This window comes from Pelodiscus sinensis, chromosome 7, assembly GCF_052426305.1.
Source record: "Pelodiscus sinensis isolate ZL-2025 chromosome 7, ASM5242630v1, whole genome shotgun sequence".
Taxonomy (NCBI): Eukaryota; Metazoa; Chordata; order Testudines; family Trionychidae; genus Pelodiscus; species Pelodiscus sinensis.
Genome location: NC_143058.1, coordinates 77,935,771 through 77,948,921, shown reverse-complemented (window position 1 = coordinate 77,948,921; position 13,151 = coordinate 77,935,771). Strand labels below are relative to the sequence as shown.

Here is a 13,151-nt window from a genome sequence, read left to right as displayed (position 1 = left end):
CGTCACGGCATCCCCCCAGGAGTGTTCCCCCAGCCCCAACAGGGAGCAGTAACTCTGACACTTGGTATTGCGTGCTGAGGCAAACAGGTCTAATAGGGGACAGCCCCACCTGCGGAAGATCTGACGAAGAACCGAGTCCTTGAGAGACCACTCGTGGGCTCTGAAGGACCTGCTCAGAGCATCGGCCAGCAGGTTTTTGCACCCTGACAGGTACTCTGCCTGCAAAACTATGTCGTGCTCTACGCACAGGTCCCAGAGGCATAGAGCCTCGCGACGGAGGGGAGGCGACCGGGCTCCCCCCGCCTGTTGAGGTAAAAAACAGCTGCCGTGTTGTCCATGCGGACCAGGATAGAATGGCGAGAGAGCTTCGACAGGAAGGTCTCGCACGCTCTCTTGACTGCCCTGAGCTCCTGGACATTTATGTGCAGAGCCCGCTCTGCAGGCGACCACAAACCCTGGGTCCTGTGACACCCCAGGTGTGCTCCCCAACCCAGGTCCGAGGCATCTGTGACCAGTGTAAGTGAGGGGGGAGGTCTGGTAAAGGGAACCCCGCTGCACACCACCACCTCCTGAGTCCACCACCATGAGGAGGCTATCACCTCCGGAGGCACTGTGAGAACCGTGTCCCAGAGACCCCTGGACTGATTGAATGTCCTTGCCAACCAGGTCTGCAGAGGCCTGAGCCTCATTCAAGCATGGCGTACCACATACGTACACGCTGCCATGTGACCCAGCAGCCTCGAGCAGACCCGAGCGGTCGTGATAGGAAACCAAGTTAATTTGGAGACCAGCTCCACCATGGACAGGAACCTGGTTCTGGGGAGAAGTGCCCTCGCCACCCTGGTGTCCAGCAGGGCACCTACGAATTCGAGGTGCTGAGAGGGAGTCAACAATGACTTTTCCTCATAAAGCATGAATCCCAGACTTACGAAGAGGGCCCTTGTGAAGGACACATGGGCCTCGACTTGTTCATAGGAACGACTGCGAATTGGCCAGTCGTCCAAGTACGGGAATGCATGTACCCCTTTTTTGTGGAGGAATGCCGCTACAACTGCCATGCATTTTGTAAAGACCCTGGGTGCTGTTGAAAGGCCAAATAGGAGCACTGTAAATTGAAAGTGGCATCGGGAAACAATAAAACGGAGAAACTTCCTGTGGCTGGGTCTTATTGCCACATGGAAGTAAGCGTCCCTGAGATCGAGAGTTGCGTACCAGTCTCCTAACCGTAGAACCGGAAAGACAGAAGCCAGGGTTACCATTCTGAACTTGGATTTCATGACCGCCTTGTTGAGGTCCCTGAGATCTAAGATGGGACGAACCCCACCCTTGGGTTTTGGGACAATGAAATATCAGGAGTAAAACCCCTTGCCCTCCAGATGGAAAGGGACCCTCTCCACAGCTCCCTTTTGGAGGAGCTCCCGCACCTCCGGGCGGAGGGTGTCTTTGTGAGAGGTGTCCCTAAAGAGGGATGGGATGGGCGGGTTGGAAGGGGGCGAACTCAGAAAAGGGATGGTATAGCCACTCCTGACTATCCTTAGGACCCAGGCGTCGGTCGTGATTTCTGCCCAGGCCTGAGCAAACTGTGATAACCTGGCCTCAAACGGGGCCAGGGTGGGAGGCTGGTACGCGACTCTCTAGCAGCCCGTCAAAATTGGTGCTTGTGCTGCTGGGAGAGACCTTCACCAATCCCACGGGGGTTGTCCCCTCTCGGGCGACGTCAACAACCCCTTGAGGCCGAGGGGCTCTCAGCCGCCCTCACACCCCCACAAGGAGCACAAGGACGGCGTCTCCAATAATCCCCATGGGGGACCTGGGACTGCGGTCTCCCCTGTTGCCTGTAGGGCAGCTGACGATGCTGAGGAGCCGGCGTGTGGATCCCCAAGGACCGTAGAGTAGACCTCGTGTCCTTGAGCGTATGAAGCCTCGAGTCTGTATGCTCCGAGAATAATGCCTTGCCATCGAAAGGCAGATCCTAAATAGTAGTCTGGACATCAGGAGGTATTCCAGACACCTGCAGCCAGGCACCACGGCACATAACCACACCTGACGCCATGGTGCGGGCTGCAGAGTCGATAGTGTCCAGGGAAGCCTGGAGGGCTGTGCGGGCGATGGTTTTGCCCTCAGAGGTCATGGCAGCAAACTCCTGACGAGTCTCGGCAGGCAGCTTGTCCTTAAACTTATCCACAGCCTGCCAGGTATTAAAAGCATAACGACTCAGCATCTCTTGCTGATTAGCAATGCAGAGTTGCACCCCACCGGTGGCATACACCTTACGACCCATCAGATCAAGACGCTTGGGCTCCCTAGCTTTTGGGGACGGCCCTGGCTGGGGAAGCTTCTCCCTTTGGGCCGCAGCCTGAACGACCAAGGACCTGGGGACAGGTTGGGAGTACAGGTGTTTGTGCCCCGACTGGGGAACGTAGTAGCGCCTCTCGACTCCTTTTAAGGTAGGGGTCAGGGTCGCCGGTGTCTGCCACAGGGCATTGGTAATTGTGGCCACGGTCTTATTAAGTGGCAAAGCCAAACGGGTGGGCGCATCCTCTGAGAGGATGTCAATTATGGGATCCGTGTCCTCCACTACTGGCTCCACAGGGACACCCAGATTGGAGGCCAGACGCCTAAGCAGCTCCTGATGCGCTTGGGCATCCATAGTAGGCAGTGCTGGTGCGGGATCCGCCAAGGCTTCATCAGGAGACGATGATAACGATGACTCCTGGATCGGTGCCAGACCCGGCGTGGGAACCGGTTGAGGCGCTGGTTGGACAGGCGGTACCACTTGTGGAAGCGGCTCCGGTACCGAGGCCTGCGGCTCATTTGTGGCATCCGAGGCAAGCAACCTCTAGGAGGAAAAAAGGGGTTGCGACAGCGATGCTGATGGTTGTGCTCAACGGCCCAAGGCTCCTGACAACCTAGAGGAGGGCACAGGCCCCTGCCACAGGTGGTAAGCCCACCGTGTCCAGAAAGGCCCCTGCGGTTAAGGCGGCCAAGCCTGCTGCACCCACGAATGATCACATCGGTGCCGGGAACGGGATCTATGAGCTGAGGAAGCTCACGAGGACTCCAATCTGAACGATGCCACATCAGAATCCAATGAGTAGTCGGACTCCGGCCAGGGAGGCGCAGAATGTCCTATCACTGAAGGAGGGGCAAACCTGGCCATGGACTCGGGTTTGCCCGCGTGCGCCGATGAGGGCGTGCCGGCACCGGGAAGACTGGTCCCGGTGCCGTTAATGGTGCCTGTTGCGGTACCGGGATCCCCGATACCGACGCCAGGGGTGGAGTAGGTGCCGGAGGATTGAACCCCGGTGCCCGGGGTGGAGCCAGTTGCAGCACCGGGAGGCCCGGTCCCTGTACCAAAGGTGGTTGCAGTGCCGACACGGAGCAAAGCTGCGGAGCCGAAGCTGGTACCGGTTGTGAGACGAACCCTGAAGAAGCCAACGTCGCCGTTGATGGCGGTATTGGCAAGGTCCACAAGATCAATGCCGGTGCCTGCGATGGTGCCAACAAGTGCATCGGTGCTGAAGAAGCTGATGCTGAAGGGCCCGGTGCCGATGACTGGAACGGCACCCCTGGAAAGCTGCTCAATGCCGGCGTCGAGGATGACGGTGCCGTAGATGTTGCCACATGGCTAGAGTGGTATGGCACTGGTGCAGCCAAGATGGGGTCTGGGAGAGGTCCCAGCACCGAGGACAGTTGGACCCATTCGGGTGCCGGGTGAAGCCTGGCGGCCTGCGTCGAGATCGGCACTGATGAGGAGGCAAGTGGTACTGGTCCCACAGGGGACGGTCCTGCTGCATAAGTGGCTGGAGCTGTCCGGTCATGCCCGTGCAGAGGCAAAGCCGGAGCCAGCACGGCCTCCGGCGTAGGCGACCTTGACCCTTCCGCCTTAACTGATGATGGAGGGGAGGTGGTAAGACTAATGAGGTCTTGCACCACCTCAAAGGTGTCCGGCGTGGAAGGGCGGTGCGAGGGTAACTGCCCTGGACTGGACGAACATCCCGCTCACTTGCGCCGCACCGTGGAGGATGAGGACTTGTGCACCGGTGACTCGGCACCGTGATGTAGGCCCGACTTAGATACTCAGCTCGGAGACCTACCACGAGACATTCTTGACCTCTTTGGTGCCGGAGAGTGAGATGGGTGCCAGGCCCTCGACACCGAGGCCCGGCCTCAGGATGGAGCATCCCGTGTGGACGCCGATGCACTGCACACTGCAGAGTGCCCAGCTGGTGCCGGTTGTAAAGCAGCCTCCATGAGGAGAAGTTTTAGACGAGAGTCTCTCCCCCTCTTAGTGTGCGGCTTAAAAGACTTGCAGATCTTACAGGCGTCTGTAAGACGACCCTCACCCAGACACTTCAGACAACTGTCGTGAGGGTCTCCTTTGGGCATGACCTTTGTGCAGACAGCGCACGCCTTAAAGCCTTGTGGCCCTGGCATTCCTCACCCCTGAAGGGGGAGAAGGAAAACAAAGAGACACTAACTATCTAATTAAGGGAACTATTCAGAACTATCTACAATGCTAAGAGAAACGGGAACCATTAACTGATGTAAGAGAGAGACACGCTCCAACGACCGTCACGGGCGGTAAGAAGGAACTGAGGTGGGGCAGCGCCGGTAGGGGTACTTATGTCCCGCCATGGCGGCACCACTCCAGGGGGTGCCCTGCTGGTGCTACGGGTACCGCTAGGGAAAATGCTCCGGAAGACGCGGTGCACGCGGTGCGCACACCTAATTCGAATGGACATGAGCAACCACTCGAAGAAGAAATGTACAATCAGCAGAAGAAGCTTACCTGCTGTAGGTCTGCCAGGGAATACAGGTGAATCTGCTGAAGGAGGTATTCTCTGGGGAAGATTCTGAAAAGAAAGAAATAGATATGAGTGGACATAAAGCTTATGAGAGAAAGGCTCTTCTCTGGAAAGTTTCTGAACCAGGAAGTTCTCCAGACTCTTCAACCATCATTAGGAAATTGTACATTCTCCTCCACAGACTCTACACCAGTGTTTCTCAAAGTGGTCTGTGGCTCCACTCTGAGAAACCTGCGAACTGACCTCTCGCTTTTGTTTATTTACTGGCCCTGCAGCCATGGAGCCTCGCAGCTCCTGTTGGCTCCAGTTTGCCGTTTGCAGCCAAGGGGAGCCTCTGTAAGAAGCCTGGGCCAGGCTGTTGCTTCCCATGGCTCCCCTTGGCTGCAAATGGCGAAACGGAGCCAATGGGAACCACGAGGCTCCGTGGCTGCAGAGCTGGTAAACAAACCAACAGGAGTGGCCAGTTAGCAGGTTTCTCAGAATGGATCTATGGACCACTTTGAGAAACACTGCTCTACACAATAGTGATCGTCAACACAGTGGTAGCTAGGGGTTGGAGTTACGTTATCCTCCCACACCGCCACTGTTTTCAGTATTCTTGTATTTGCCACCCTCCCCTTCTTCCAGGGAAAGAATTAATACCATGGGCATCCCTGTAGTTTGTCTACAACTGTTAGGGAAGCACATGCCATGATAGTTACCGAAGTAGAAACACCATACTGTGCGCAGAAAAAAGCTTTCAAACAGTGAGCTGACTAATAAAACAAAATCACTCAATGTTGCTGAGGCTTTGCAGTCTGGAAGAGAATGGAGCCCAGAGAAATGTTGTAGATGACTGTAGCACTTTCAGTATTGTAGGTGTAACCCCCTTTTTCCTCCCCGGGTTACTGGGGAGCAGGTCACACTCACAGGTGTGCCTGGGCGCCTGGTGTTTTAACCCAAAAGAGATCCTGAGTACCCCAGTGGTGATGGTGAAAGCCCTATCCACCCCCTTGCTGCAGTCCCTTGCTGGCAATGAATGTAAACTGGCGGTGCCTCCACCTGGCTGGCCTTGTACACACACTGGTGCCTTGAGAGCCTCCAGGAATATCCTCATTCCAGCGTAAAGCTGGATCTAATTCCAGAACAACTACAAATCATAGACATCTAATAGAATACTTTAAAATAAACCATCTTTACCTAACTAAACAGGGATTAACAGATTAGCAAGGAACAGCATTAACAAAACACGCAACAATAACTGAAGCTTATCTAGCCAGACAACAGTGACCCCACCCCAGAGTGTGCACACCCCTACACTCAGTCCCAGACACTTGCTTGCGTGGGCGCGCTGATGTTGCAGCTGTAGTGAGGATTTGGTCCAGGCTAAACAGCAGCTCTGTCCCAGGCAGCACTCTTCCAGCAAGGCCCAAACTTACTGCCTCATGCTGTGCCTATCGGAAGCAGCCTGCTAGATCCCAGTTCCAACAGGCATGTAGTAGCTGCATCCAACAGCCCCTGCACTGGGTCAATGTCTTGGCAGCAGCCTGGCTCCCCCTTTGGTTCCAAACTGCAAGGCAGAGTCCCAGACTGCTAGGTCTCTTCTTCAAGCACATGGAGAGACCTCCTCTCTCACAAGAGTCCCTCCTCCCTCTTTTGTCCCAAGGGCTCATGGGAATTGTAGTCTGGATTGTAGCACACAGGGTCTTTTTAGAATAAAACAGAGGCCCCTTTAGTAAGGGGACTACACAGGGAATTCAGAGAGGGTACACCACACCATGTGGGAGGTCCTGCAGCACTAGAGAGCTCCAACGATTTTGTGGGAGCATGGAGGAAAAACAAGCTGCTAGACACTCATTCACAAATGTTAAGAATATTATGAACTACTCATGAACACTATTTGGGAAAGCGTTCTCCTTACAAGAAACAAGATGTCAGGTAAGACCACGGACTGTTACAGATACGGGGTGTCATGAAGTTAAATCTTGTGAGTCTGAGCAGACAATAAATGGATTAATTACAAATTGAATTACTTTTGGGAAGAAAGACTTGACTTTTTCCAAGATTTTGGGTATTTGCAGGGCTAGCGAAAGCTGTGCTTCTCACATGGAAATGTGAAGAAGCAGTGAGAGAACTGAAAGGAATCTAATTAAAAAGGCATACGGAGACAGAGTGCAAGGGGAAACAAATGGCACATCAGATTTTTTTGCAATCAGCATGGGAGCAACCATAATACAATATAAAAGGATCTCATGCAAGAGAGATACAATATCAGTCTTGGAATGAACACAACTATTTTGCAAAAGTGTGTTATTTTCAGCAGAAACTGCAAAGCAAATACAAAAATCAAAAATATGTCCATAGATCTGCAGCTGGAGGGCAAAGCTCTATTGATGAGTGTTGTAAAGCAGGCTTTTTCTGACCATGGCCTTTGCATATAGCCCATCCTGCCACACAAGGCCCCTCACAGAAAACCCAGACCATGAGATACTCAGAGGAGCATGGGAAGTACAATGCAGCTTTCTGTAAACGGAATTTGACCTTACAGGCATCCTGGGACTTAAAAGCTCTGAAAAATAGGGAGGTGAACATGAAAAGATAGAACACAGCTGTAAGAAATAGTTAAGACTCTCTTGACCGGTCCTTGGGAGGGAGGTAGGCATAGGGAGCTAAGACGCAACTGCCATGCACACTGACCATGCCCGCACCCGGCACTGTCCACGGGGCCATCAGGCAGGCATCATGAAAAATCCTATAGGGTAATATTGGACATTACCTCATTACCAGCCTATCAGGCCCGGCCAGGGAACAAATCCTAATAAGGTACCGGATATCAGGTTATGTCATAAAAGACCCTCGACCCCTTTGTTCAGCGAGGTTCCGTGTATTGAGGGCATGTGTCTTTTTTTGCCCGGCTGAAGGACTGAACACCCTGAGGCTGCCTCCCCACCCTTCGAGTCAAAGATAGAGGTGCGCAAGTCCTGAGCATGCGCCGAGTTCTAGTGTGTCTTTATGTTGTTATTGTTGCTGGATTTGTAAGTATTGCTTAAATATATTAGTTATTGGTTTAGTTAATAGTTGAATTGTGTTAATTTCACTGTGTAATTCTGTAAAGTGTAACTGAATTCTATTAACCACACTGTGTAAATTGTATAATCTTGTGTTGTGTAGTGGTGTTGTATTTAGGCCAAGTATAAGTGTTAGTAATAGAAACCCAGGAGTGGTTAAGTTGTAAAGGTAGATTTATGACTAACTCCACCAGCTGCCTAAAATAACCATAGAGGGGCTGGCTGTTGACAAAGTTTTTACTATCATTATATTAGCTTTGTTTTTGTATTTTTGCTTGCATGCTGTGCTGCCTTAAGCGAATTAGAGACAGTGATTTGGTATAGTTGAATTGTAATCAAAGAAGTTGGTAATTAGTTAAGTATAGCTAAGTTTAGGTTTTTCTACCCTGTAAAAGCATTGGGCAATTGCTAGTTTTTAAAAAAAAGCCATTTGCTAATTGTTGGTTTTGATAAAAGAATCATTCCATTTAATAAAAAAATCATTTGTTTCACCATCATCCAGTAGTTTTCACTGGGTAGTCGGCTTTAACCCTTGAGGCTCCCACCACATCACTGAACCAAGGCGTAACAATGAGGAAGCAAAAAGAATTGTTGGTTGGGTCCATTAATAAACATATAAAACAAGGTTCTACAACAGATGGGGATATAACGATAGAATAAAAATGAACCAAAACAGCCATTAGAAACCCAAAGAAAACACATGTGAAAAATATTTGGGGGCTGATAAGAACTTCAACAACAACATATAATCAATTATAAATTACACTGGGAGCCTGGAAGAAAATTTAGAAACAGGAACAAACAGCTCTGGACAGAACAGCAGTTGGTTGACAGACTATTGTAACAACTGCAATTTCTAGGCAACTCAAGCCTAGACTAAAAATCAATACATCAATGAATCAAAAAAATAATAAAAGTTCTTCAATTAATTTTGCTCCATCAGTTCTCATAAATGGTTATTTTAGGCTGAGATTTTCAAAGCTGCTTAGGAGAGACCTGAATTAAAAGCAATGGAAACGGAGGCACCCATATTTCCAGGACAGTTGTGAAACACGTACCCTTAGTATTCTAGACAAGCTGTAAAATCAAGGACTATTTAAAGCCATTAAAAATGCCACAGCACTCTTCTCAAATAGGGGTATATCTTAGCTGGATTTCAGATGAAGAAATTACAGTACATCCTATCTACCTAATTCCCATTTGCAGTTTCCTATGAGTAAGTCATTCTTCATTTTCTGTTCTAAACTGTTGCTCAGATGAGTGTGTTACCTTGCTACAGATAGCCCACAACTGAAATGTGTTTAAGAAATCCCTGTATGTCACTCCACCTGGGTGTTTTGAAGCTAGATTAGATGACGCATGACTATGCTTTGAACGACTCAAGCTCGGCCATGAAATAATGAAGATGGCTACAAGATAAGATAAGAGCCAGTGACAAAAATGGATCATCTGAAGATGCGGGCTGTGCCCACGAAAGCTCATGATACCATTTACATGTTTTATTAGTCTTTCAAGTGCTACCAGACCATTTGTTGTTTTTTAAGTTTTTAGTGACAAAAATGTTTTCCAAAAAACAAATCTAAAGATAGCATAGCACTTTGGATTTGTAAACAGAAGATTTAAAAACCGATCACTAAGAATTGTGATCTAAGAACTCAGCATTTTGAACCAGCTCACAACGGTTTGATCTTATTAGATTTGATTTCATTAACACACCCAACTGTATTTTCTGAACACGTAGATGGTAATTCAACACAGTAATAACATTGGCAAGAACAGCACCATGTGTTGAAGTCTTTTCAGCATTGCTGCTGCTAAAAAAAATAATTAGCTAGTGAAAGGCAAATATATTTTTCAGGTTGTTGAAAGTCAAGCCTCTTAGACAGTAGATGTTAAATGACTACTACCAATGAGGTGCTTGAATTATGGGCAACATTTTATTTCCTATAAACACTATCATATGTGATAACAGATATGTAATAAAAACAAATACTGACTCTAATCAGGATCTCACTGCTTAAGCCAATTTGGGCCAAGGTGACAGACATTTCTTTCCTGTTCTCATCCCCCTTTTTTGATCATGTGTTACTTTTCAACTTACACTAAAAAACTAATGTTGTTTGCGAGTGGCCAGTTCTGGAGAAAAAACTAAAGATCATTCTTTCCTCCCAATTTCATCTTGAGAAAAAGAAGTGGGCAGTGCCCTCTGGCTCTTCAGTAAGACATAAGGTGCATCTACACTGCACCATTTTCCCGGAATAATGGCTGTTAGTCTGGAAAAACAATACTAGCAATTGCATTATTCTGACAGAAAGTTGAAATAATGGATGGCTTTTTCTGATGGCGGTAAACCTCATTCCATGAAGAATAAGTCCTTTTCCAAATAAGCTTTTTTGGAAGAGGGTGTGTGTAGACACTCCACTGCTGCTATGTCAAAATAGCTCTTCACCAGGGCCACTCTAAAGTCATTCCTCCTCAGTGCCTCCTGGGGCTCTAAGTAGAGATAGCACATTCACGTTAGGGGAGCCAGTCTTGGACTAATTTTGAGTCTTCCCTGTAATTTGGACGCTCTATTTTGAAATGAGCTTCTCCGGAAGATATCTTCCAGAAAAGCATATTCCGAAAGACGTTTGCAGTGTACTTAGCCATACACACATGCACTACAATCCAGTGCCATGAGCATGTAAAGAGATGCTCAAGTGAGAGAAGCGCTTATTTCCATTACCACAGAAACTGGCCCTGGAAAAGCCTTGTAAATAGGGTTGCCAGGAGTCCGGTATTCATCCGGACAGTCTGGTATTTTCGCCTCCTGTCTGGTAAAAAAATTCAGAGAATACCGGACACCTGAGTTGTCCGATATATTCTGAATTTTTCCCCGACCAGGAAGCGAAAATGCCAGGCACCTGGCAACCCTACAAACACTCAGCACCTGGCCTCCCCACTCCCCTGAGCCCGCAACAAACCCAGCCCCCATGCTTACCTGGTAATGCTTCCCCTGGGTCTTAGTTCTCAACCTCTCCCCTGTTCTTATCCCTGCTCTCATTCTTTAAGGGAACATGCTGTTTTATTTTAATTTTTTTTTTGGCTTAAGTACTTGGAGTACTTTTTTTTTTTTGCTCAACAACTTTGGTCGCCCCCCCCCCCCCTTGTTTCCCCTTCAAAAGAATTTTTTCTCTGTTTTTTTTTGGGGGGGGGGGAAGGAGGGGTTGGTATTTTTGTTTCAACCATCTGACAACCCTACTTGAAAAGCAAAGCTGGTCTATTTGTCCAATCTCCCTATTTATGACAAAAATGTATTCTTGTTGAATTGGGATGGAAATGAACAGCTGAGCAGCTATAGCCTGCATATGCAATAGCATCACAACCTGCATTACGGGCTGAAAATGTCTGCTGTGAAGTATGAAACTCCCTCAATTCCCACCAGGGCTCAGAAGAGCTGAGGGCACTCCCTCTGAGAGGCTGCAGCTTATAAAAGGGTTTAAAAGTGGTGGCACAGTCTGTCCACTGAGCAGTTTTAAACAAATGTGCTATGACCATGTTGGAGCTGAACTAGCGGCAGTTTCAAACATAATTGTACAAGTTAAAATCCAACAATGGGGTTGTACTACATCCATTTGGAAAATGATTTACATTTTTATTATGAAACTATTTTCCAAAATGCTTTAGTTTAGTAAATGGTCTCATGTGACATGTCATTCCCTCCTTGCTGAGGTGCCAGAGGGCTCCACAATTAAATCAAGGCAAATGCAACACCATCCGTATTAAAATGCAAGCATTGAAAACAAATGCAGTTTTAATACAAATAGAAGGGGGGAGTAATTGGGGAAGAATAAAACAGTGTCAATATTGATCGTATTAGCAAAGTAATATTTTTAATATAAAAGAAGCAGTCTCAAGAAGTCCATCAACAACCTGGAAAAGCTTTCACACCAAGTATTCACTAAAGCTATGTCTACACTGCAAGTTTTTGCAGAAGAAAACATGCTAATGAGGGAGTCATTAGCATGAGTTGCAATGTCATTAGCATATTTTCTGCAGATTCTTTTTGCACAAGGGGTTTTTGCACAAAAAGAAGCAGTGTAGCTGCTACCATTTTGCACAAAACTCCCCTTTTGCACAAGATCTTTATGCTTCCCCTTGAGCAAAAAGAATCGGCAGAAAATATGCTAATGACATCGCGACTCACACTAATGACTCCCTCATTAGCATATTTTCTGCAGCAAAAACTTGCTGTGTAGACATAGCCTAAGAGAAGTGTCAAAAAGAGGACATATGTTTAGAATTTGGTCATCCATTTGCGCATACTCAGGAGAGCTCTGCAGCCAGCAAGATAGAAGCTGTTGCTAGGTTCTCTGAATATTTACCAAACCCTGCACAAGCAATCCATAATGTATGACACAGCTTGTTAACGTTGCTGTGTTTTATTTCAGCTTTGCTTTAATAAAAAGTTAGTGAAAGACGTTTGCTTTGTGTATGTAACAGTGCTTTGGGAATAGTCAGTTTCACTGCTCCTGTGTAGAGTCATTTATGTCTCAGTTCTGCAAAGACTGAAGCATAGGCTTGGAGTTTTGCAGGTTCGGGACTCTTACTTTGTGCTTTGATGTAAACATTTTTTATAAACATAAAAATGGGAGTGGTAAAAACCCTTATAAAATGATGGTGAAAGGAATATAAAAATAATCAAGTCATCCCACTTTATAGAGTGCTCTACAGAAATTTTAAAAAATTAACCACATTTCAAATTGATTGATTGTGTTTTCTTTCAGTCTGGTGGGGATACCAGAATAGTGATGGGGAGATAGATGGCAGATTCCACATTGATACATCCTGGGACTCGTTGCAAACACCTGATCTCTTGCTGCCTTGGGATCTGACCTTGTGATCCCTGAAAAGCAAGTGGTATAAGTGCAGCAGAACTCAAAAAACTTGTCCTATAATTACATTGACCATACGTCCTGTTTTTTCCAGGACAATCCCACATTTAAATGTGCTGTCCCATCAAGGAGTGCATGTCCCAGAAAGCCCTGTTGGACATTTCACTACTTGATGGGATACCGGCGCAGTGCAGCAGCCTCCTCTCCCTCCATCCAGCAGGGCACATAGGGCAGCTGTGCCAACTTCTGGTGGTGAGTGGCCCCTTCCTCTCTCCCTCCCCTTACGGGACTGCCTCTGCCACGCAGAGCCCTGATCTGGTGGCCCCACCTCTTTCTCCTCTGGGCCACCTTGGAGTCCCGGCAGAAGCTCTGAGGAGCCCTGCTGGGGCACTGAGGGGCAGGGCGCACTCAGCTCGGCAGGT

At 48.1% G+C, this 13,151-nt stretch overlaps 1 protein-coding gene and 1 long non-coding RNA gene across 11 annotated transcripts in view; one reads left to right on the top strand and one right to left on the bottom strand.

Moving 5' to 3' along the window:
- Window positions 1-13,151, bottom strand: part of PLEKHM3 (pleckstrin homology domain containing M3) — a 173,681-nt gene that overhangs the window by 90,958 nt on the left and 69,572 nt on the right. For all 10 annotated transcript variants that reach the window (XR_012905414.2, XM_089779897.1, XM_025187732.3 and 7 more), the window contains one exon: window positions 4,793-4,856. Coding sequence is in view for 9 of the 10 variants with exons in the window: in XM_089779897.1 (XP_089636023.1) it covers window positions 4,793-4,856 (64 nt within the window). In the remaining variant the exon portion in view is untranslated. The remainder of the gene's footprint in view (window positions 1-4,792; window positions 4,857-13,151) is intronic.
- LOC149524100 (uncharacterized) overlaps window positions 1-13,151 on the top strand; it is a 31,539-nt gene that overhangs the window by 7,767 nt on the left and 10,621 nt on the right. The gene's annotated exons all lie outside the window — the stretch shown is intronic.